Genomic DNA, 23,887 nt, shown 5'->3' with positions numbered 1-23,887 from the left:
TGGAGAGCCAGTGCTAATAAGAAATTTAGTTTTGATTACAGGTAGGTACTTGCACTTGTAAAATGTGAAGACTTTTAATGTGTTCTGATTTGAATAAATTTGCTATATTTCAGGTTGAAAAATTGTCAAATCTTTTCACGGGAATTAAATTTGAGAGCATAAAGAAACACAAAAGTGAAGGTAATGAATGTACTGCTTTGGAATCCAGGGTGCCTGCACACAGGCACATGTGGCTTCATCTCAATACTAAACTATTAACTTGCATTTCTCTAGAACAAACTGGATGGAGTATTTGTGGACGCAGACCCTCAGCTCACAATATCAAATAATTCCTCCAAATGAGTCAGTGGGGTACCTCGCAAGTCCTGCTCACCTCTTTGGCGATGGTCGTGATGAAGGCGGGTGGTCTTGCCGTGGCAATGAGGGAGAGGGCATGCCTGGCTGAGCGGGCGGAGTCAGCTGCTGGGCTCAGAGGCAGCCCCATTGTGATGCTAAACAGGGATCAGAAAAAAAAGGAAAAAAGAAAAGAAGCATTAGAAATATAGACTGAAAAGATTAGACACAGCTTATAATGTCAGTTCAAGGTCAATGGGAGCACTCAAACAGTTAGAATATAATGGACTTGCAACAATGAGCAGTGATTAGGAGTCAGGGTGTTCTGGCATCAAATACCAAATCGAATAATTAACCGTGAAGATTGAAAACAGTATGTGCATCTGTCCAAAGTGTTAAAAAGTCTTGTTAACAAATTATCAAGTTCGAGTTCTGAATACATATCACAATGCTCAGAATAAGGCACGAATATATGGTGCCCAGTCTTTTCGATTGTTTTCCTAAAATAGTTGAAAGGAGGACTTTGTTTAGAAGTTCACATTAAGGCTCTGTTTTGGATAGCACTGTAGACTGAAAAGAAGTAAACTTCTCTTCTGGCCATAAAATGATCAAAAGAATGGAAAGTGTCAACATTATTTTTAGTTTGAATATTACTTTTAGTTTGAAATACTGTCAGCATTGCCAGCTTACTCCACATTTGATCCTTAAAGAACCATGCTATTTTGTATTGATGCAACAATTACATTAATTGATACTTATTCTCAACACTCTATTAAGAACACATGTATGGGAGGGTCCGGTCTCTATATAAAATGATGAAATAAGTCTTTCTAAACCGTAAGAATGTGCTGGTAGGGTAATGGCCCTGTATTCTTTTACTCCTAAAACAAAAAATGATTATGCTGTTTGCAAGCTCCCTTTGTTTCAATACATAACTACTGTGTAAAGTATTAACACTTCTAATTAAAATGTTGCATGTGATTTACACATGAACTGTATTTTGTTATTCAGGATGAGATTCAGTTGCAGTTTATTCTTCTAGTTAAATAATTTTAAACTTAAATCATTATGAAATTATCATAAGCTCTGTCATGTTTTTAGTAAATAATAAAGTAAGTCAAGTTTCTCTTTCACATACACAGCTCATATGTGAACTTGACTGCGTTCACTAAAAGTTCCCAGATGTTTGCCAGGTTCTCCATAATTGATCTTAGAATCATTATTTTGACTTCAGAATCATTTATTTCAACCTCAGTTGAAAATAAAAATGCAGTAAACAGATGTTTTCATCATTGTTAAAAGAAGTTTAATTGATTATAGAAAATTCTGCTAATAATTTCTTTGGGATTATTATACTGCTCAAGCCTTTGACTGATAATGTAATAATATCTTTCTTTCCCTCAAACTTAGGATAGGTATGAAGCAGGAGCCCCGAGGATGATTCAGGGCCTCCCTCTGATTTTTACCACTAAAATGAAAATGGGAAATTACTAAAGGATAAGCAGAAGGAATGAATGGCTGGGTGTTTTGCCCCCAAGGGAGATCCTGGTGTTGTGGGGACCCAGAGGGCTAGAAAGAGGTGTTCAGCAGGAAATGGGGTACATTAGCTGGTTCCATTTCTGGTTTGATTTTACTATTTTTTTTTATTATTATTATAAAGCACCTCCTTCAGTTCACAGCTAACCTGCTTAAAAAGCCTCAGTGGATCTTCGTGCTTATAAGAAAAATCATAAACTCCATGATCTAGTTTCACCCACTTATAACTCATGTCTTTTTAACACCCAGGATTCTGAGATTAGACTAATGTCAAATTACTGTTCTATTCTTTGTTTTTTCTTTGCTAGTGCTTCTCCCCTTGTCTTTTCCCTACTCACACACTCTCTCTCTTTTCCTCTGTTCAATTCTTGTGGAAATCCATGTGGGGTTCTACAATGGCTATGGCACTCAATTAGCAATTATTGAAATGAAAACAATAACAACAAACTTGTGTATTCCAGGCCCTTAGCACTGAATCTCACTGTGCAAGGCATTATGGATTAATTTTGTAGGCAAACTACACAGATTGGGTTTGTATCTCCCAATTCTTCGTATCTTTCTCCTCATTCCCACCTCACCACCCCCCAACCCCCATTCTCTCATCTTCCCATCCCCACTTGAGCGGACAGAGCACAGCTCAAGAGTTTTACACTCAATGAAGTTACCTGGAAAATTCAGTAGGAAAAAAAAAATCACTTAAGCCAGTTATTTGACTGAATTGACCAGGCAATGAAGTCAAAGTAATTGATCTGGTGGTCCCAACGGACAGACTCTAATTCTGCATGTAGTGATCTTGAAAGTCGAAAGTGCACTGTGTATGTGATATATTTTAATGTGGGATTCTAACTGACAGACAGAGGATCATTCTATCAGAGGCTTAAATTTAAAGGGGGGGAGGTGGGTGGGTTTGCCTTTTCCTGGAATCTGGATGTAAATACAGAACTCCATCTTTCCATCTGATCCTGCCAATCTGGCCATTACGCAGATCGTTGGTTATGTAGGTTCACAGGATGGGTTTTTGGTTCAGTTTTTAAAATGTGATAGGACCACTATTCACCCACATTTCAGTATGCATATCCATTATGAAGCTGGAGATGATAGTTATTATAAATAAAAAGCATGAATAGAAAAACAGTCCATGTAAGGCCAGGTTCACTCCTTACATGACTGCTCATTAACTCCATTCCAACTCTAACTCCATTTGAGTAAAAACCTTTTAAAAGTTACACATTAAGCCGACTTCCATCCATTTCACTGTCTACAACTGCCAAACTTCCCCACCTGGCAAAATAAAGAACATCCAGAGGAAACACAAGCTCTAATCACATGACTTGCAAATGATCTGTGTAATGGACTGAATGTTGTGTCTCCTTAAGAATCATATGTTGAAGCCCTCTTCCCCCAATGTGATGGTAAGTGGAGAAGGGGCTTTTTGGAGTTTGCTCGGGTCATATGAGGCCATGACTGTGGGGCTGGAATGACAGCATCTCTACCCTCATAAAAGACAACAGAGGACTTGAACCCTTTTCCCCGTCACGAGCACAAAGACCTCGCATGAGCACACGGCAAGGTGGCAATCGCAGCCAAGCCAGGAGAGAGGCCTCCATGAAACCTGGCTCTAGCAACTTGATCTTGGACTTCCCTGACTTCAGAACAGTGAGAAATAAGTCTGTCCTCACTTTCCATCACTATCCTTTCTGGACAGGCCTTATCTACCTACCCTGCAAGCAAGCAAATGATTTGGAAATGGAATCTTGGTTTGAGGTGACTTTGTAACTACATGTAATCCTTACTTTATTCCTTGTATGTATTAACCACTCAATAAATGTTTGCTTAGTTGGTGAACACAGTTTAAATCATTCAAAGAGACCTTATTTTATTTTGGCTCCAAAGATGCCAACATATTTTAGGAAATAAGATAATGTCTAAAATAAAAGATATTACTAAAGCCCCTTAATCCTGAGCCTTCCATAGGTTTTTTCAGAGATCTCTGGGGCCGTGTTTCTAACAGAGGATGCCCAGAGAAACTGTTCTCGCGCATTCTGCAGAAGTAGGTACAGCCTGAGTCAGCTGCACTGCCCTAAACCCCCTGCCTCGACAGCTCACAAGAATGGAAATAAGGAAGGAAATGTTGTTTATGCTTTTTTTCTTTTTCCAATAAACATGCACTGTAATTTTTAAGAAGCGCAAGCCTAACACAAAAGCTTCCTCACGAAGCGAGCTCAACATCACCGTCAGGGCAAGGCAGCCGAGCCCGGTCACGTACACGGTGAATCAGGCAACAAGCGGGGTTGGCCCAGGGAGGCACTGTGAGGTGCGAAGCCCTTGACACCCCTCTAGGTCGCTGGTCCCTGTCACCCCACCTCAGTCCTTGCAATCTGTGCACAGTGTGTCATGGATGTAACAGGCCATTTTCAATCTAAATCTTGTTATAGATTAATAAGCAAACATTTTCTTGCTTATTATGCAATTTATCATGATGAAAATTACATTGGACTCCTCAAGGCTACATGCTGATACATTCATTTATTCAGAGCTGTGTATAGAGAATCATACTAATCTTCATGACAGAAAAGGATGTAATAGCAAGATTTAAATTACCTACTGGAAAACTATAGTATTTGTGTCTGTGGACATACTACATGTAGATAAAACAAAAGTGCTTTTTATGTTTGCTGATATAAGCTTCACACAGGCTAATTTAAAAGCAAAATATTAAGTATTAAACTTAAAGTAAAAATTACTTCTCCCAGACAACAAAACTAGAGCGTATTCTGTTGAAATTGTGTTTAGGTCAGAATTTGAAAACTGTCTCAAAAATGAGGTCAAAGTAAAATTCCGGAAAAAAAAAAAAAAAATGTTAAAACCTTCTCAAGAAAATCAAGAGACCTGTGGCAACAGACCGAGTGCTGCTTGGGCGGTGAAGCTAAGGCAGCTGTAGCCGAGGCTGACATGTCCAGAGGCTTTCCCAAAGATCATTGTTTTTTTAAAGATGTATTTATTTATGCATAGAGAACTGGGGTACAGGCCAGAGAAGCAGACTCACCAAAGACAGAGTGGGGAGCAGAATAGGCAGATCAACAAAGTACACTGCTGAGGGGAGCAGTGGGCGGGTCAGGAGAGGTGTGCTGCACCATGTGGGTCCCCCAGGGCTGGAGATAAAACTCACACTGAAGCTGCAGCAAGCTTTCAGCACTACATCCTAACCCACTGTGCCACCAGGGAGGGCCCCTAAGATCAGTTTTTTAAGGTTGACCAATAGTGAGAATGAAATGCCATTCATGGAGAAAAGCTAAGAGGTGGCAACTTTTACATTAAGACACGAACCAGGGGATACTTCAAAGGTCCTACTACTAGAAATTCATACTCACTAGGCTTGGCTACATTTAAACCAGGAGATGGCAAGTGTTGGCAAGGACTCAGAGAAAACAAACCTGTACACTGCTGGCAGGAATACACAATGGCGAGCCACTGTGGAAACAGTTTTTGTGGCTCCTCAGTAAGTTAAATGTAGAATTATCCTATGACCTAGCAATTCCACTAGGGCTACCGAGGACAAATGAAAACAGCTATTCAAAGAAATACTCATGCGTGACTGTTCATAGCAAATCCATTCATGAAGTGTTGAAAGGTAGAAACAACCCAAATGTCCATTAGCAACGAAACAGATAAATCCACATAATGGAATATTATACTGCAATGAAAAGAAAATGAAGTGTTGACACATGCCATCACGTGAATGAGCCATGGAAATACTATGGGACAATTTTCAAGCCAGACATTAAAGGCCACATATTGCATAATGCCGTTTATATGAAATATCTAAAACGGGCAAATTCGTAGAAGTTGAACAGATGAGTAATTGCCGAGGGCTATTGGAAGGGAAACTAGGAGTATGGGTGGAAACTACTTGCTGGGGAAGGAGTTTCTTGGGGTGACCACACCCAGCAAGAAGATAGTGGTAAGGGATGCTGTGGGTGCACTTAAGTGTCACTGAGGTACAGGGCTTAAGATAGCTGCAGTGATCAATTTCACATTACTTGTTAGATATGCTTATGTCATCTGAGAAAATAAAAAATTTCCTCCAGGAATCCGAAGGCTGCGGTCACAGTTAACACTAACCTCTACTCCCATCACCCCAACTCCTTCCCACCACTCCCGGCTAATATGTTTCCTACTTCTGTTACAGTCCCCTCAGTTCATCCATCATTCTCATCATTCCCTCCCTGGATTATTGCACACTCCTTCTAGCTCATTTTTTACTGTGTTGGTTTGAAACCTCAAAAAAATTGATTTAGAAATTAATATGTGGGCACAGGAGTAATTCTACAAATGACTTAGTCATGTCTTTCTGAACAAATATGTGTGTGTATATATATACATGTATGTATGTATACATATATACCTTATGTGTGTATGTATATATATTTATATACATTTAAATATATATACATTATACACTATATACATTATATACAAGTATACGTTATATTTATATATATACATATACACACACACTTAAAAATGTTTTCTTATAAATATGTTTATATTATTATTAGCTAATGCTATCTCCAGGCACAACAAGCATAATTGAAACATGGATCAATCATTCACTAGCACAATGCTAAATCCCAATGAAGACAAAATCATAGAAACCCATTTGTCTTTTGCTGTGTATTTCTAGAATGTCATAGACTGAGGTATTTGCACTAGTTTTTGGCCTACTAAAAATATACCATTTATAGGGCCCTCCCTGATGGTGCAGCGGGTTAAAGCACAGCACTAAGAAGCTTAAGCCACTTCCGCATGAGTTCGATTCCCGCCTGCCCTGGAGGTGACCACATGGCGTGGCAGACCTCTCCTGACCCGCCCGCTGCTCCCCTCAGCAGTGTGCTTCGTCGATCTGCCTGTTCTGCTCCCAGCTCTGTCTGTGGTGAAGCCTCTCACCGCCCCTGAGCCTCTAGCCTGTACCCCGGTTCTGTATGTACAAATAAATAAATCTTTAACAAAAAAAAATTAAAAAAAATATACCATTTATAAAGGGCATTTCATCATCTCTACGAAAACAAACGATCAAAGCAAATTAAGTGGATTGGGCACGTACTTGGCAAGCTGCTTCTCTGCGTCCGCACAAAGTTCCAGCAGCCCCATCAGGACGGCTGACACATCCATGTAGGGCTCCCACACCGTGAAGCCACGTCCAATCAGATCGATGGCTGTCCTTCGGATCGTGCTGTGAGGAGGGAGCTTGGGGCTTGGCGGCTGCAACAGGAGAAACGTCAGCGCCTTACCTGGAATTACCAGAGCAAAGGCAGAGCAATAAGTAATGGAACTTTGGTGATTTTTTTTTTTTTTGAGGCACAGTTTCGAAATATTAGCCACTTTACATTTCTTTTTCTTTTTTTAACTGCCAAAGAGTTGGAGCATTAATACTATAAGAGACGTTGAGTTTACAGTTTGCACAAAGAGATTAGTTACGCTACCAAAACCTTATTCTAAAACTTTCAATTACATAATAATGGTATGTAAACAAAAGTTTATAATTTTCAAACATATGGGTGATCCTGAGATTCAAGCTGTTTTTCTCTTTATTCAACATGCGGTAAAATGAAGATGGTTTCAAGTAATCTAAGATGCTATTTCTTCATCTTCCTTCTAAAACCTCTGAGTCCCTATGCCTAGTGGTTCCATCAGTAACACCGTTCACTACAGGTAATGCTCATCAACAGGGGTGAGGGATGCCGCAGGTGGAAGGTGCAGTTGCAAATGTCTCCCCTCTACACTCCTCCATAATCTGGAGTGTCGATAGAATACAATGATGTCAAGTAGACAGTAAATTCCTAACACAAGTTTGTTAAACAAATTAAAAAACCGATCAATATTACTTCTAAATCTGATGGAATGATCTAGATTTTAATTAACATGTAATCCTTTATGTTGACGATATTGCTGACAGCTTGCCTACATAGGCCAGATGGCTATGGCACTGCAGAAGCCACTTCAAAAGTCATTTAAAACAGGAAAAAAAAAAAATCAGGGATTGTGAAAGGCAAATTGCAATTAATAAGAGGTTTTGGGGGAAGCTTTTTGAGGGAAGGTGACAAAGCAGTTATAAATCCTAAGACAATTTAGCAAACAGATTAAGGGGCAGAGGCTTCCAATTCAAGACAGAAAATGACCTACAAGTTGCTAACTTAGTGGGGGCCCAGGCAAAGTTAAATACTCACTGAGCCTCAGTTTCCTGGTGTGTAAATGGAGCTGGTAACTGCTACCTTCAGGAACAGCCCGGTTCGAAAAGACTGAACACCTGTGAGGATAGTGCCAGACCAGCCCCTGGTGTGGTCACTGGATGGCTGACTACAAGTCACACGTTGAAAATACCTACTTTTAAAAGTAAGAACGTGGCCTGTGAACTTTAATTCAATGGCTTTTAATAAATAAAAATAAAAGCACCTATCTACTTTCAGCTGTTCACAAAACACTTGCCATGTTGTTAGATGAGAATGGATTGAAACAGAGGTGTAGAGAAGTCAAGGACATGGTAAAGTTGGGGTAAGGGTCTGTAAATCAGTGGTTCTCAATTGCTTTTCAGTCACAGAATTCTTTTTTTTTTTTAAGGTTTACTTATTTATGCATACAGAACTGGGGTACAGGCCAGAGGCACATGTGTGGTGAGAGGATTCACCAGAGGCAGAGTGGGGAGAAGAACAGGCCAACCGATGAAGTACACTGCTGAGGGGAGCAGTGGGAGGGTCAGGAGAGGTCTGCCGTGCCATGTGGGTCACCTCCGGGGCAGGGATTGAACTTGTGCTGAGGTGGCTTTAGCTTCTTAGTGTTGTGCTTTAACTGTCTTTGCCACCAGGGAGGGCCCTCTTTCTCTCTCTCTCTTTTAACATTTATTTATTTATGAATACAAGAACTGAGGTAGAGGTCAGTGGTACAAGGGGTGAGAGGATTCACCAGAGATAGAGTGGGGAGCAGAACAGGCAGACTGGCTGAAGTGCACTGCTGAGGGAAGCAGCGGGTGAGACAGGAGAGGTCTGCTGCACCACGTGGGTCACCTCCGTAGCTGGGATCGAACTCGTGCCACAGTGGCTGCGGAGAGCCCCTTAATGCTGCACTTCAATCCGCTACACCACCAGGGAGGACTCAATATGGAAGTCACTTTAAGAGAACACCCAAGCTCATACTTTATTCATACCTGAAATAAGTTCACACCTCACTCATAATTTGTAAATTTTCTCCTTCTACTGAGCCATATAAATGTGATATAACATTTCACAGATCATCAAAATATAAGCTCTCTTTAAAAAAAAGAAAAAAAGGATCCACCATTCATATTTTCTACCAGTTCTTCTGTGTTCCCCATCGCAGGAGATCTTTAAGCATAAGCATTTCTCATTTCTTCAACAAGAAACTGCACTTCACAGAATGTTGATCTCCCGTACCACCAAGCCTGGTGCTTTGCACACACTATGGACCTAGAATGGAAAACTCATCCACCTGGACTGCAGTCTCATTTCTAATGCTGCTCCCTGCCCCAGCTTGTCGAAATATTTCAAGATTTTGTGGTGAAGAAATCTACGCCATTTACTCTGTATTTCTAAGAAGTTGTATGAACTGAAGAAAAATCTCCACTGCTATTCTCTGCAGACATCCTGAAATACGAGCAGCAATGGCTTCCAATCTAAGCGATAGGGCTCCCTGGAGGTGTATCCTTGGAAAATGATATTGCCAAGGGGTAGTAAAGTTCCTAAGTACAAGGTTTCCTCGCATTCCGTCATTTTCCTTAACTGCATGCTGCTACTTTTGTGTTCATTCCAAGTGGCAGCCTTCCGGCAGCCCTGGGGACCTGTGTTGGTTTCTCCGGGCTGCTGCACTGGGAATCCTTCCTCACCATTCTGACAGATTTTTTGTGAGAGCAATAAGAAACTTAAGTGACCCACTCGGACCATTTCCATCGTTTTTTCTGACTGAACAGGAAGGACAGCAATGGAGCATGTGATCACCTGCTCTGCAGTGAAGTGACAGAAAAGGGAACTTGCTGGGTGATCCAGGATGCTCTTCTGCAGAGTGCAATTTGCCATCGCAGGAGGATGCCCCGCTGGCAAGGACACAGAGACTCCCTGCACGACTGCCTCCCCCCTCAGGCCCTGCCTGTGTCACTCAGTGATCTGATGAATAGATTTCCCACACCAATGCTCCTTGGGGAATTCTGTCTCTGGGGAACATAAAACAAAGGCCCTTACCATCCTGGCCGGGAGCAGGCGTATATCAAAAAGAGAGAGAAAAATGGCCTATGTCACGCAATTTTAAATCTACAGTAGGGTATGACTGACTTTCAAAAATTTGTTTTGAAATGATGCAGATATTAGCTGCAAAAGTTCCATCTGTGTCTCTGACAACTGACTCCAAGTTAAAACATGTAAATAATTGGAGGTAAGAAGTGTTTTCAAGCTCTATCTTTTTTGATTTCTAGTCTTGCTGATTAATAGGAAGCTTGTGACTTTCATGTTCCAGAATAGTGATATGGATGTTCTGAAGGCCTAATCAAGGATGCCCCAAGTGTCAAACTTCCTTATCGTATATTCTTTTTATAGATACTTAAGAACTGGGCTTTAAAAAAGTGGTTCTATGATATGAGAAGGAGTAGCTGTCTCTATTCCATTTTCAACCTGAGTAGTATTCTCTAAGTTATGAATTTTTTCTAACATGACCCACAGATAGAGGTGTTCTGCAAAATGGACCGAGATAATAGAAAAACGAAAATTAAGATGATAGTCATTTCACAGTAAAGAGAATTTAAGTTTATCTCAGAATTTGTCCCTAAATGTTTTATACAAATTAAAGGTTATGCTTTAATTTGTATAAAATAGAATCTAATGTCATATTCAAATACTTATTTACCTATTTGTGCAAACGTGCCACTGTTCCATAGTGCTAACTGAGCAACGTGGGAGAAATGGGACTCGCATAGCCATCGGGACTAATTCCTTCACAAAAGCCTTTCTATTGGCATTATTGAAAAGGTCAACGAGCTGGTATTTCATTTACGGTTTTCCACAATTGGGTCCCAAACTATCCATTCAAAGATATCTGTAAGGGCTATTTATCAAGTATTGTTATGGTATACTCAATGCTGGAGAAACAAAAGGGAATAAGACTCAGTTTCTTCCACCAAGGAAATTTATTCTAGTTCAGGAGACTGGTGAGCAAACAGGATATTTGAAAATAAGAATAGTATTAGAAAACTTATAAGCATGGGGTGTCAAGACAGATGTAACAGCAACACGTAACTCTGAGGGGTATGAGAGGGCTTCCAGAACGAGTGACCTCTACATCAAGACTAGAGGATAAAACAGCAGTTGGTGAGTCAAAGGGGAGGTAGATGGGGGGGGGAGGGGATGCATTCCAGGTGGAGGGGAGAGTATGTCCCAAGACCAGGAAATTAGAGAGAACACGGCAAGAATAAAGGACTACACATGGCTGGGAATTCTGGGGTGGGTGGACAGTTGAGGCCATGGTAAAGGGACAAAGGGGGCAGGGGGCTAACACAACAGTGAGGCGGGAGACAGGCCAGGGTGCTCGCGCCTGACCACAAGGGGCCTGTAGGCCATGCTGAGCATTGCTTTACTCTGGCGATAATGGGGAATCACCAGAGACTTGAAGCAACGGAGGGATTTGGTCAGATGTTCATTTTAGAGAGATCAATACTGGGCTACCTTGTAAGGCAAGACCTATTGCCTTTTTAATTCTGACCAACTTATCCACAGGCAGGTGGGATTATTATAATCACAGCTTTTTTCAAAATTTCTGATCTATTCCCATGTTGTGGAGGTGATAACAGAGCCAGGCAAGCAGGTGGCTGGCTGCAGGCCTGGGTACAGAGTCCAGGCTTCATGTAATGACCAGTAGACATCTCTGAGCAACAACTTACAGCTTTGCAACCATGTTTTATTCATAACATTCTCCCCCAAGAACCGATGCAAAGCAACATCCTTTGTCATCAATTTCAAGTCCATCTCTGCCTCTGAATTCTTTAAGTAATTATTTCAGCTGTAGCTCCAATGTCTCCCCAATCAGAAGTTCAAATAAAGTAGCTAGCTTGTCTTTTCTCGCACAATGAGATGATGCCGTCACTGTCAACAGCTAACTATAACCATCCTGAGGGCCTGGAACTATCTTGGCTCTAACCAGCTCGCTTCATTATCAGAAGATGGCGAAGGTACATCTAGAGCCACCTCTAGCTGCCAGGGAGGAAAAGGTAGAGGTGAAGGGCAAAAGGACATATACCCCTAACTCAAGCCTCTTTTTAGAATCTGGTTACATTTCATTGGCCAGGATTATATCAAGTATGTTCTTCCAGTTCCAGTGGAAGACAGGAGTACAGTCTGTTGGCTGGCCACACTTCTGTCTTGGGTAAAACTGGTTTTGTTCACATGAAAGGGGAGGAGGGTATTGGATAGGGAGCTAGAGATTTTTGCCACATCTTTCCTGCTTCCTTCGACATTAATTCTCCTTATAAATAGAATAATGTTGCCAACGCAGTTGACAAACAGCAATAGAACATCTTCTGGTATTTAGTCTATGGTCTGGAGCTAATTTTTTATTTTTTTTAAAGATTTATTTATTTATTCGTACAGAACTGGGGTACAGGCCAGAGGCTCAGGGGCGGGGAGAGGCTTCACCAGAGACAGAGTGGGGAGCAGAACAGGCAGATCGACGAAGTACACTGCTGAGGGGAGCAGCGGGAGGGTCAGGAGAGGTCTGCAGCGCCATGTGGTCACCTCCGGGGCAGGCAGGAATCGAACTCATGCGGAAGTGGCTTAAGCTTCTTTGTGCAGTGCTTTTACCCGCTGCGCCACCAGGGAGGGCCTGGAGCTAATTTTTTAAATTTGATTTTATTACCTTTTTACTGAGTGAAGTATTATTACTGAATAAATTACCTGAGCCATATGAAATTTAAAATTATGTTTCATGTTTTAAATAAGGCTTAGCACTGTGCTTTATAGTTACTAAGTACTTAATACATAACTGTTGCTTGGGAAAATACTTGGAAAATTTCTTTACACTGGATGTGCTCAGCTCAGTCAATACAATTATGTACCCAGCTCAGCAACTATAATTAATACACAGGGGAGAAATTTCCAAAAGTTACAGACACGGGGTGATTCTGGGTAACATTTCCATGGCTCCATGGTGAGACAGGGATAATGAAAGTAATGGTCTTTTTCATGAGGCTAAATATATTCAGTTTAAAGGAGTATTTACTCTAAGGTTATATTCTTATTAATTCTTTAGTGAATATTTTTTTAACAGAATGATAAAGACAGTGATACTTGTTGTAGCTAGCAGGCAAAACAAAAACATTTGAAACCTTGCTAAATAACTTCAAATTTTATTTTTGGAAATTTTACTGACCTACAAAAATGAAAAATTTGGAAACAACGCTATACATTTAATAAAGTTATGGCCCTAAGAAAGTACCAGGACACCTTCTCCTGCTCTGTTTCACACGCCTAAGGCCTACTACGGGTAACTGAGACTGCCAAGAGGCTCCTAACCAAACTTGTTACAGGATGGAAATCAGCCTAGCTCGAGTCAGTCTGGGACCTTATTCAAGAGCAAGTAATCAAAGGAATGGTTTTTCAGAGAGATGGGCAGTGCTGATACTATGACACCTTAACTTGAGAATTTAATGTGTGTTGCCCCTCCTCCACTCCCACCCCTGGGTGTATAGCCAAATAAAGTTCCCAAATGCAGACAGGCTCGCTCAGAATACTGGAAAATAAATCAAACCAAAACAAAACCTTTAAAAAGCAGAAAGCACTAAAACCCAGCTTTGGATAAATCACAATTAACTTAGACCCTCTGGCTGTCTAAGTTTAATTCTGTTGTCATGCAGTCAAGAGTAATAACAATAGCTCATATTTTAGTGCTATTTTGTCTCAAGCTTTAAAAAAACTTTAATCTGACTGTTTTTAAAAAGTGCTACAAAAGAGCAAAGCTGCAAGAAAATATTTACGCTTTGCTGTAACAGCAAAATGCTAAAAATGAGAAAAGGACTGAGACAGTGAGAGCAAGATAAAGCCTATGTCAGCTGTGGTTTCAAAGCTGACAGTATTGTACGATGATGAACTTGTAGCTTTGGCAAAATGCATATTATCCAATCAACAACTGAACCATGAAAAATGCCAACTGAAAATTTTTATGCTATCCGGTTGGTTATGATCACCTACTCCTTTCAAAGATTAACATATATGTCTTAAAACCACAGTTCAATGCTATATCTAGCTAATAAGGAATTTGTTTTCTAAAGTATTTCTTTATCTTTATCAAAAAGAACAGACGCTTTTCATTAATGCATCCCACATTCATTGAATGGCTATTCTACAAAACATGCATTGTATTAACTATTAACTATGTTATGAGGTAACATTTTTATATTGCTACTTCATTTTTTTCTCTCTTGTCTTCATAAAGCAAGGGCAGGAACTGAACCTCCTAGCACACACTGAGCACTGAATAGACTATTCACTCACCCTCCCTCCCCCCACCCCCAGAGTCAACTGCCAGTTTCAGGCCTAAAGGAGCACTTGTTATACTAAGTCTAACCCTGACTTTTATGCAACTACAGAACACAGTAAACAAGACATTTTATGACATGAACATGCATCATATAGCACGTTCTACTCAGTTCCTATCTACGAATGCATGGCACTACATTAGAAAGTATCATTTAAAAAGGCCCTCCCTGGTGGTGCAGTGGGTTAAAGCACTGCATTGAGAAGCTAAAGCCACTTCCCCATGAGTTCCATCCCAGCCTGCCCCGAGGTGACCACATGGTGCAGCAGACCTCTCCTGACCTGCCTGCTGCTCCCCTCAGCAGTGTGCTTCCTCGATCTGCCTGTTCTGCTCCCCACTCTGTCTCTGGTGAAGCCTCTCCCCGCCCCTGAGCCTCTGGCCTGTACCCCAGTTCTGTATGTACAAATAAATAAATCTTAAAAAAAAAAAAAAGTTGTAAAATCAGGCCCTCCTTGGTGGCGCAGCGGGTTAAAGCACAGCATTAAGAAGCTACAGCCACTTCAGCATGAGTTCCATCCCCACCCCAGAGGAGACCCACACAGCATGGCAGACCTCTCCTGACCTGCCCGCTGCGCGCCTCAGCGGTGTACTTCATCAGGCAGTCTGTTCTGCTCCCCACTCTGTCTCTGGTGAATTCTCTCACTGCCTTTGCACCTCTGGCCTGTACCCCAGTTCTGTATGCATGAATAAATAAATCTTAAAAAAAGTTGTAAAATCAGTGATTTTTTTTCTAGCTTTCAATTTGTAATTTCAATTTCCTTCTTTTTCTTTGCCTAATTTCTCCTTCCCATGATTCCCTTGGAGCAGGAAGACTCACAGGAATGCCATGTTAGCCCTAGAAACAGCTGTGATAAGCCTCCCCCATCCCTCCCAGTATCCCCTGCTAGAAGAGACAGACAGCAGATAACCCAGGGGGCTAAGCAGGGGCCGTGGCAGGAGGTGAGTCCTATTAGGAGGGACTCCCCCTGAGGACCTGGGAACTTGGGTTTCAGGCAGCCGATGCTTACGGACAACCAGTGATCATAGGGAGAAGTTTAAGAGTCAGAAATCAAACAGAAGCCAGAGTGTAACCATGTTTATCAAGGGAGAATGAAATTTTTCTTGCTGGAATTATTACAAAATCCTAGCATTTCAGAGACCTTTTTAAAGAGCCCGTGGAGATCATTCACTGCTATTACTGATGAACTGCTATAGGTAATACAGATTACATTTTCCTTGCAATTTGGCCCCTCCTAGGTGGGTCAACAGGCCTAGTTAAGACAAACTCATTCCTCATACGTAGAAGAATATCATGAACCACTCTTGGCTCTGAAGAGCAGAGATGGGGAAAAAGGTCATATTAAAAAATACGTTAATTAATAGCTCAATTACAAGGAAATTCCTGTGGGGAACATATTATATGCACTTTAAACCAAATGAATTTATGATGATTTATGCCATTACAATGAGTGCAAAATGAATTAATAATGATTGGCCACTTATTTCAAAGTGTAACCAAGTGAATGAAGCCTTTTCCCACTTGTTAATGTCCATCAAAGAAGTAGGATGGCAGAATGCCATTTAGAGTTCTAGTCTTTGCTTTAAACAGGCTCTTGATTTGATTAAAAATAATTCCAATGTGATATGCATTATTCATGGATACAGAATAATTAACAACCATTTCTAAAAGAACATGCTTTGTACTAATACAGTCATTATGAACTTTAAAAATTTTATAATCACTATTGCATAAACGTAAGTTCTTTTATGAAAGGCATAAAGTAGTTAGGATAACTATAATAAGTTAGGATATTAACAAAATGTTTTAAAGCTCATTAATCTAACATTAGCATCATCAAAAGTCCTAATTCAACATATTACGCTGTTTCTTTTCCTATAATCAGAAGGGCATAAAATCCACATGTTCCTTGATTCAAATTAATAATTTCTCCTCTTCTACTGCATTTCGAATGAACTAATAAGTTGTGTCAAATGATAAAATTTAATGTAATTTTGCTGTTGGTATTAATGTCTTGTGATGGCCGGCTAAAATGGGAGATGATCTTATCTTCCTATAAACACACAACAGGGTATTATTTAATGCAGATAGCTTTTTCTGCCCAAGGAAAGTAAAAAATGCTGACTGGGTGACAGTCTAGGGGTCAGCAATAAAATAATAGAAGCAGATGTTTGTGATGTCAAGGAAGTTTTAAAAACCCATTATTCCGGCAAATCTTTAGCTGAATGATGCAAATACTTCTATGTCCTGTTTCCAAAAGGTATAGGGTAGTTGAATGGCGTGAGGCAGGAGGGAGAAGGGTAAAGCTCTCCGCTCGAGCCTGTTTCTTTTCTTCTTCCGCGCTTGCTGGAGCTTACTGTGCAGTGGGTGCTGTTTTATGCACAGCCCGACAAAGTCTGTTCTCCCAAAGCCTATATTCTAGTCAGGGCATAAAAATAGAGAGAACAAATAGGTAGGCCAAGTAATACTGAGTGCTGTGAAGCAAAACAAAGCAGAGTCAGAACCCCAAAAAATGGACAGAGAGGTAAACTCTGTGGAAGGTGGCACTTATGATTAGAGACTTGAGTGAACTGAAGAAAAGGGCATTTGTGGGAGAAGCACTTGGGTTTGAGGGAAGTATAGCAGGCCCTGAGGCAAGAGTCGCTGAGACAGCTAAGGGACACAGTGAACAAGGTGTTAAGGGGAAGGATGTCCTAAAGGGACTCTGCAGAGTCTTATGGACTCCACCCTCTACCCCAGCTTTCTGGACTCCACCCCCTACTCCAGCTTTCTGGACCCTACACACTACTCCAGTGACTGGAAACTACAACTCCCAGCAGTACCAGGGAGAGAACTGCGAGGACCCAAGGGCGGAACTAGCAGGAATTCTGGGACATTTGGGGAATAAATAGGGCACGATTGCATTGCTCTGTCTCTCTCTGCTCTCTTGCTCGGGAAGCACCTCTCCTGGCCGCGTGACTTGGTGTGTTCAGTCAGCCTAGCCGTAAGGTATTCCACTTACTTTGTATCCTGCTCTCTTTCCCTGGGTTGTTTCCTATTCCTTCTGCCTTTTGTAAATAAACCCGTTATTGACCCTTTTGTGTGTGCCTGAAGTATAACTGAGTTGTGAGCGCACGGGTGAGTCCCCACAGAGAGGCAGCCCAGTCCCCTCTGGGCTTCCCTGTAACAAAGGCAGAGAAGCACAGGAAGGCTGAGGGAGGCACAGCTACATGGTGGAGGTCTTTCAATGTGGAGCTCTGTTTGAAGTCTTAAAGAAACCAGTAAAAAAAACTTTGTGGAGAAGAGAAGAGAGGCGTGATTTCCTATCAATAAAAAGCAGCTGGGTGCAGTGCATGGGCAGAAGGAAAGAGAGAGGGAGAGTGACCGTGACCCTGGGGAGGCAAACGGGCTGCCACAGTGCTTCAGGCAAGAGGAAATGCTGTCTCGGACTAAAACAGTTATGACAGTGGCATGAGTTCTGGATTATTCTGAAGATAAAGAGGCAGTACTGGTTTAGAGTTGAAAGTGGGCACCTGACAGAAAGAAGGTGACAACAGATGCCAAGAAGCTGGGTATGAACAACTGAAGCAGGTGGCAGTGACATCTGCTAAAATGAGAACCGACAGGAGAGGTTTTGGACATTCAAACATCTGAAGGTGGAGTTCAGAGAAGCCACTGGAAGACGAGGGTGAAGGTTAGGGAAGAGACCAGGGTGAGAATTAAGAATTGGGAGAAGATGCAAGTGCAGCTGGCAAAGCCTGGGATCGGACGTGCTATCTAGGGAGTGTAGGCACAGAACTTTCATAGGCTGGAAAGAGAAGGAACGCTGAGGTTAAATATATTTGGCCAATGAGGTGAAGTGTTAAGGAGAGGATGACAACACAGCCCAGGGGAGGCAAGTTTCACGTTTCAACATGGCTGCATTGGCAAGTGTGGTCACGAGGCAGAGACCCGGACCTGTGATGTTCGTGTAACTTTCTATAGAGAAAAGCTGCTGGATGAAGTGATTGAGTCTGGTTTATGTGACACATGATTCTTACTAAAATTTAATACGGTAGCATTCCATGTTCTAGACATAGCCTCTGTTAGCCTTCTCTGGTCCTGATTACCTCCAGGAACTAGCCAATCAGAATTGAGTGTCCGGCCTTCAAAGCAGAGACCAGCTGTCCAGGGAAGAACAGCTGAGGCACTGCAGCCTCACCCTTGTCTGCTTTCCAAAGGAAAGCCTGTTAGCCCTTCCTGGCCATCTACACACCATTCCAGGTGCTGTGGGTGGGACCCATCAAATGGACCACAAGGTTCTGAAGATGCTGATGCATTCTTCAAAGCAATCAACTTGCTGCTCCATCGAAGGCTGGTGTTCAATTAGTTTACCCATTTGCAAGACTCTAGGGCTTTAGAGAAGTATTATTTTTTTAAATATATGAACTCAAAACAAGGACATCCTCTAAGAAATACTGTGTTAGCCAAAGTTTTCACAAAAATCCTGAAATGTTTCATGGAGACTTTATTATCGCTTCTTTAAATAGTTCACTTAAGCAAATTCGGTAAGATATATCTCTAAGTAATTTCAGTGGTGATCTAGTGAGATTTTTAAAACCAGATACAAAATTTATTTGAGCTAGTTTCTAAAGACTATAGTAAAGCATTTAACTGGTATGAGGAATCTCGGAATGTTAACCCTTTACAGAACTCTAGTCAATGGCTAGAAATAGTTGGCTACACTAGACTCTACATATTTAAGTAAGCTTAGTGACATGGAGACTGGAATAACAATAAAACAAATTCAGAATTATTTTATATGCTGGCAAATGGACAGATACCAACATTCTCAACACTGGCCACTCTAAATGTTTCCTGTCTACACATTTATCTTGTTGAAGTTGAGTAAGAAAGAAAAAAAATAGATGAACAAACAAAAGTCACGATGCTGCCCGTTTCTCAGTCTGGACATCTTTGTTTAAGCTTTGACTTGGCTTAAATGAACGAATTAATATTGACAAAAACATCAACTAAGCTAATGAGTTGTTAGTTAAGGCAATAAACATGTCACATTAGAGTCAGCGCAGTAAAGAGGTAATTAGCCCTGGAAAAGCCTTGCTGATTGGAGCTGTTGAGATCCTCTGCTCTTAACCTTTGAGTCCATTATCTAACCCAGGAGTAGTGGCTATGCTAATGGGAACTCGCCAGTAAACAGGAGCCTTGCCAGAACAGCTAAGCTGCATACAGAATTCTGGGAAGAAAGGTTTGCTGGTGGGTTTACAAGAGAGCCATCCACAAAGCCCCATGGAAATCTGAAACATTCCTTTAGGGAATAGATGTTAGTTAATGTCAGACAAAGAGAAAGGGCCAATATATTTCCAGTGATATTTAAGGGTATGTGTATTTTTTAACAAAAGGATACATAGCAATATATAAGTAACCTACAACATCATAAAGGAAAACTCACCACAACCACGAAATACTCTCTTTTTACAGAGAAGGATGCTCTGGGTCTTTCAAAATAAAACTCAAGATATTATGATGTGATAAACTCCTCAGTAGCTGAGGATACCAGATTACAATTATGAAGCAAAGATAATTTATATTCATGTAAGACAAAAAAGAAATATGCATGTTATATTGCACTTCTGAAATATGCACGAGAAATTGCAGATTATCCTAAAGAGCAATTTGGTCTGTAAGAACTGACTGTTTTTTGTTTAACTTCTTGCTCATTTTACTGCCTGGGTTTTAGGAAACCAAAACTAACATTCAAAGTCTATGTTGAAAGAAAACAGGTGTTTGTCAGAAAAACCACAAGTAGCAACACCGAAATCTATACAAGAGGTAAAACACTATCTAAGTGAATAAAATGCCTATCTTCTATAGTTTGGTGGCTTATTCCTGAAATAAAACAAAAAACCACATTGGAGAGCATAGTTTGCATCATCTTCATAACAATATCCCCAAAAGGTATCAAACACAGGCTAGGTTTTGGCATTGTTTTCCATATTACACATGCGTGTAAATCTATTAATTGATACGAGTATCCATATAAATAGATTGATATTACATAATCAGGATTTTTTCCTCCTTTGTAAGCTTGTTTTTCTTTTGAGTTTAAAAGCAAACACATTATGCATTCAAAGAATGCACTGCCGCTCATTTTGCGTTTTAATAATTTTATGCTCTTTGTTTAAGGAAGAAAATGTTCCAAACTAATTCGGTTATTACATAAGCTCAATGAGAGAAATGGATGGGCATGCAGTTCCTTGACACCACTGCTGTGTGGTGTGTGTGTGTGTGTGTGTGTATCTGGGTGCTGGAGGAAGAGAGACCTGGGACATTTACTATACAGTAAATCAATATGTGCTATCTTTTTTCAGGCTGAGTAATTTCGAAAGGGACAGGAAGCAATTAACTGCCTCTTACCTTATTGGCTACTGTTTGGTTTTAATAATTTTTTTTTATTTTTCTCAAATACAGCTTCCTTTAACTAAATTTGGAAAACAGCTATCTATGGCTTAATTTCCATTAATTAACTCTTTCATATAAATCAAATTGAGATTGAAAGGCATTCTAAGCTAGCCTTCATTTTCAATAAAAGATGAAAGAACTCATGCTGTAAACCAAAATAAGAAATACATTTTTCTGTTATTCTACTGTCATTGACGGATAATGGTAACCTGAAAAAATATGCCATGGTATTTACTTCTTATATTATACAGAGAACACATAAAAATGTCCAAATGCTTCTAACTGTCAAGAAGGAATAAAGAGAAATAAATGAAGGTTGTCAAAATATTTTTAAGATCACATCCATGTAGGGATTTAATTTTATATAATCATTGCTATAATAGTTTCATATCCAGGAAGAACAACATAGAGATATATAGTGTTCAATTTTTTTTTCCTTTCTCAACAGCCTTGAAAAATATGACATATACTATCAAGCCATGTCTTACTATGGCAGGATGGGGGAGCAAAATTGAGGGTAACAGAGTGCCACAAGCATGACTTGAAAGGTCCGTCAGGTGATATGGGCATCCCCTATACCTAACCTTGTCCCTGTCCCTTTTCAGTGAGGAAGCAAAAGTCACCCTCCTCCCTCTGTCAGGGAAAGCCAGGGGTAGTATTCAAGAACTATGGAATACGTGTTTAATCCCGAGCTCCAAATTCCCTTGTAGAGAACTTGAACTGGAGTCTGTATTGTGTGACTTCTCCAACCTGAACAGAGGAGGCAGAGGAAAGACCACACCTAACGCAGGGTGTCTCCGGTGTGGTCCTCCCCCCCATGCTCTGTCTATAATTACACAGATATGAGTCCTCCTCTATCTTCTTCAATCACAGGTATTTATTTGTACAACATACTAAGACTTGAAAACTGGCTTTTTTTTTTAAATAATAATAAACATACTGGACTCCAGCCCCTTTTCAGAAACATAAAATAAAGCAGCATCTTAGGAATCAGTAAAAAGAATGAAGGTAAGGAAAGAGGGAGGAAGGGAAATCATATTTGTTGACCACCAGATAGAGGCAGGTTCTATGCTGGGTGATTTACATGTGGTGTTTCATTTAATTCTGACAAAAACCCCATGAGGAATATGGTATGCTTTCCATTCTGAAGATGAGGAAAACAGCTTCTCAGAAATCTTAAATAACCTATTCCAGATCATGTTGTTAGTAAAGCCAATGTAGTTAGCCTGACAAGATATTCTCAGTTTAGTGCCCATTATGGTACATACAGTGCTTCCTAAAAGCAATGGGATACCCCATATGTTAGACTGTAGATGATTATCTACAAATGAAGTTTAATAATGCAAAGGAAATACATCATTATGTTTTCTTCTACTAATCTCCGAAACCGTTAAGTTGAGTCTATGACAAATGAATGAGCATGAAATAATTTTAACAAGTATGGATGATTAAAAGAGGCCTTCTGGGATGGCCAGAATCACCCACCTGGATGATCTACACACAGCTTACCTGAAAAGAAGATAGAAAGGCAAACGAATGTTATAACCACTGGTTTTCTAACCTCCTCCTGTTAGCTCTGGCCTAGTTAAAGAGAGCTAGCAATGCTATTTTTCTTCCTCTCCAAATCTGTAGAGGATGAATCAAACATGAAAGCAAGATCAATTCTGTTCTAAGACAGTAACTGACCTTAAGATCTAACCTGTTACAGTTTATGGAGAGAATCTAATTATGCTGGGCTCTATGTATGTTATAGAACTATATTACAGAGGCATAATAAATAAACATACCACACCCACCCCACTGGTAAGCAAAGTTCATATCTCATGTTAGACTTAAAAAAAAGTAAAGTTCCATATATCACATGTGTGCAGCACAAGACACAGAGCAACTTATCTTTCTGTATCAGATTATGAAGGCCCAACTTTCTCTTTATGATAGATAGAAAGCCAAGGCTCAGAGAGACTATGTAGAGACTACATTAAACAGTGAAACATTACATTGAATAGTGAGGACAATCAATATTGGTCTACATTAAACATACCAAAAAAATTCTGGCGTTTTGAGGGATGATGCTAAGAAGAAGATATATTGGAAAGTAATATTTCCTCAGTAAGATATTTCATTCAAACATGAACATGCACACAGTCACTTAATCATAATTGAGAGCAGAAGAATGTTTTGCATTGTAGGGAATGCATGACATTACTCACGGAAGCCAGCAATAACTGACATATGTACTTTCAAATGGGCATGTACTGTATGAACATGATGATGTTCTGAGTAAAATCACCTAAGTATCTTGGAGTCAAAGACCACAAAAAAAAAAAAAAACACACCTACCATCCCCAAATGTCAGGCTAACGCTGCTAACAAGTTTGGAAATAATAAAGTTTAGTGCAAAACACTTATTAATAGCTTTGTTGACCACTAGAATTCTGAAAAACATACAACTGTAAAAATTAGTCTTTGATTTTCATATGCAAGTAAAAAGAATTCTACGAATTTATCAACCCATTCAACATTGCACTAGCTATGCTTTAAATGGAAAGCGATCATTACTCTAACAGTAGTTCTTTAATAGTTCATTGTAATTGAAGTATATTATGAACCATGGTAAGATGGAATCAGACAAGGTCCCAACAAAATTTCTAGAGAAATTCATTTCTGGATAATGGGGGGAGGGGAAGGGATGATAGTTTATTGTAAGTAAGCTGGCACTGGGGCCAACCTACTGTGGATAGCACGTTTCTTATGGTTGGCAAAATCCAAAATCCAACTTCAATAAATATAAACACAAATATGTCAACTGGACACTTTTATTAATGGATACTCACTATCCATAGCTCAGATCTTGAAGAACAAGTAAACCTTACATGAGTGAAAATTATTTAAAAAAAATCAAATTCATTATAATTTCATTACTAAAACTGAAAGACCAGAGTGACATTCATTTTCAGAAAAAAATCAGGACTCACAAAAGACGATAGAAAAATGCGC

General features: G+C 40.2%; 1 protein-coding gene across 3 annotated transcripts in view; it reads right to left on the bottom strand.

Moving 5' to 3' along the window:
- Positions 1 to 23,887, bottom strand: part of WDR7 (WD repeat domain 7) — a 274,767-nt gene that overhangs the window by 72,094 nt on the left and 178,786 nt on the right. For all 3 annotated transcript variants that reach the window (XM_012725890.1, XM_012725891.1, XM_004683929.2), the window contains 2 exons: positions 6,974 to 7,160; positions 374 to 491 (listed from right to left, as the gene is read on the bottom strand). In XM_012725890.1, the coding sequence (XP_012581344.1) occupies positions 374 to 491; positions 6,974 to 7,160 (305 nt within the window). The remainder of the gene's footprint in view (positions 1 to 373; positions 492 to 6,973; positions 7,161 to 23,887) is intronic.

This window comes from Condylura cristata, unplaced genomic scaffold (genome assembly GCF_000260355.1).
Source record: "Condylura cristata isolate star-nosed mole 26May11 unplaced genomic scaffold, ConCri1.0 scaffold00016, whole genome shotgun sequence".
Lineage (NCBI taxonomy): Eukaryota > Metazoa > Chordata > Mammalia > Eulipotyphla > Talpidae > Condylura > Condylura cristata.
This window is presented reverse-complemented; position numbering and strand designations above follow the sequence as displayed.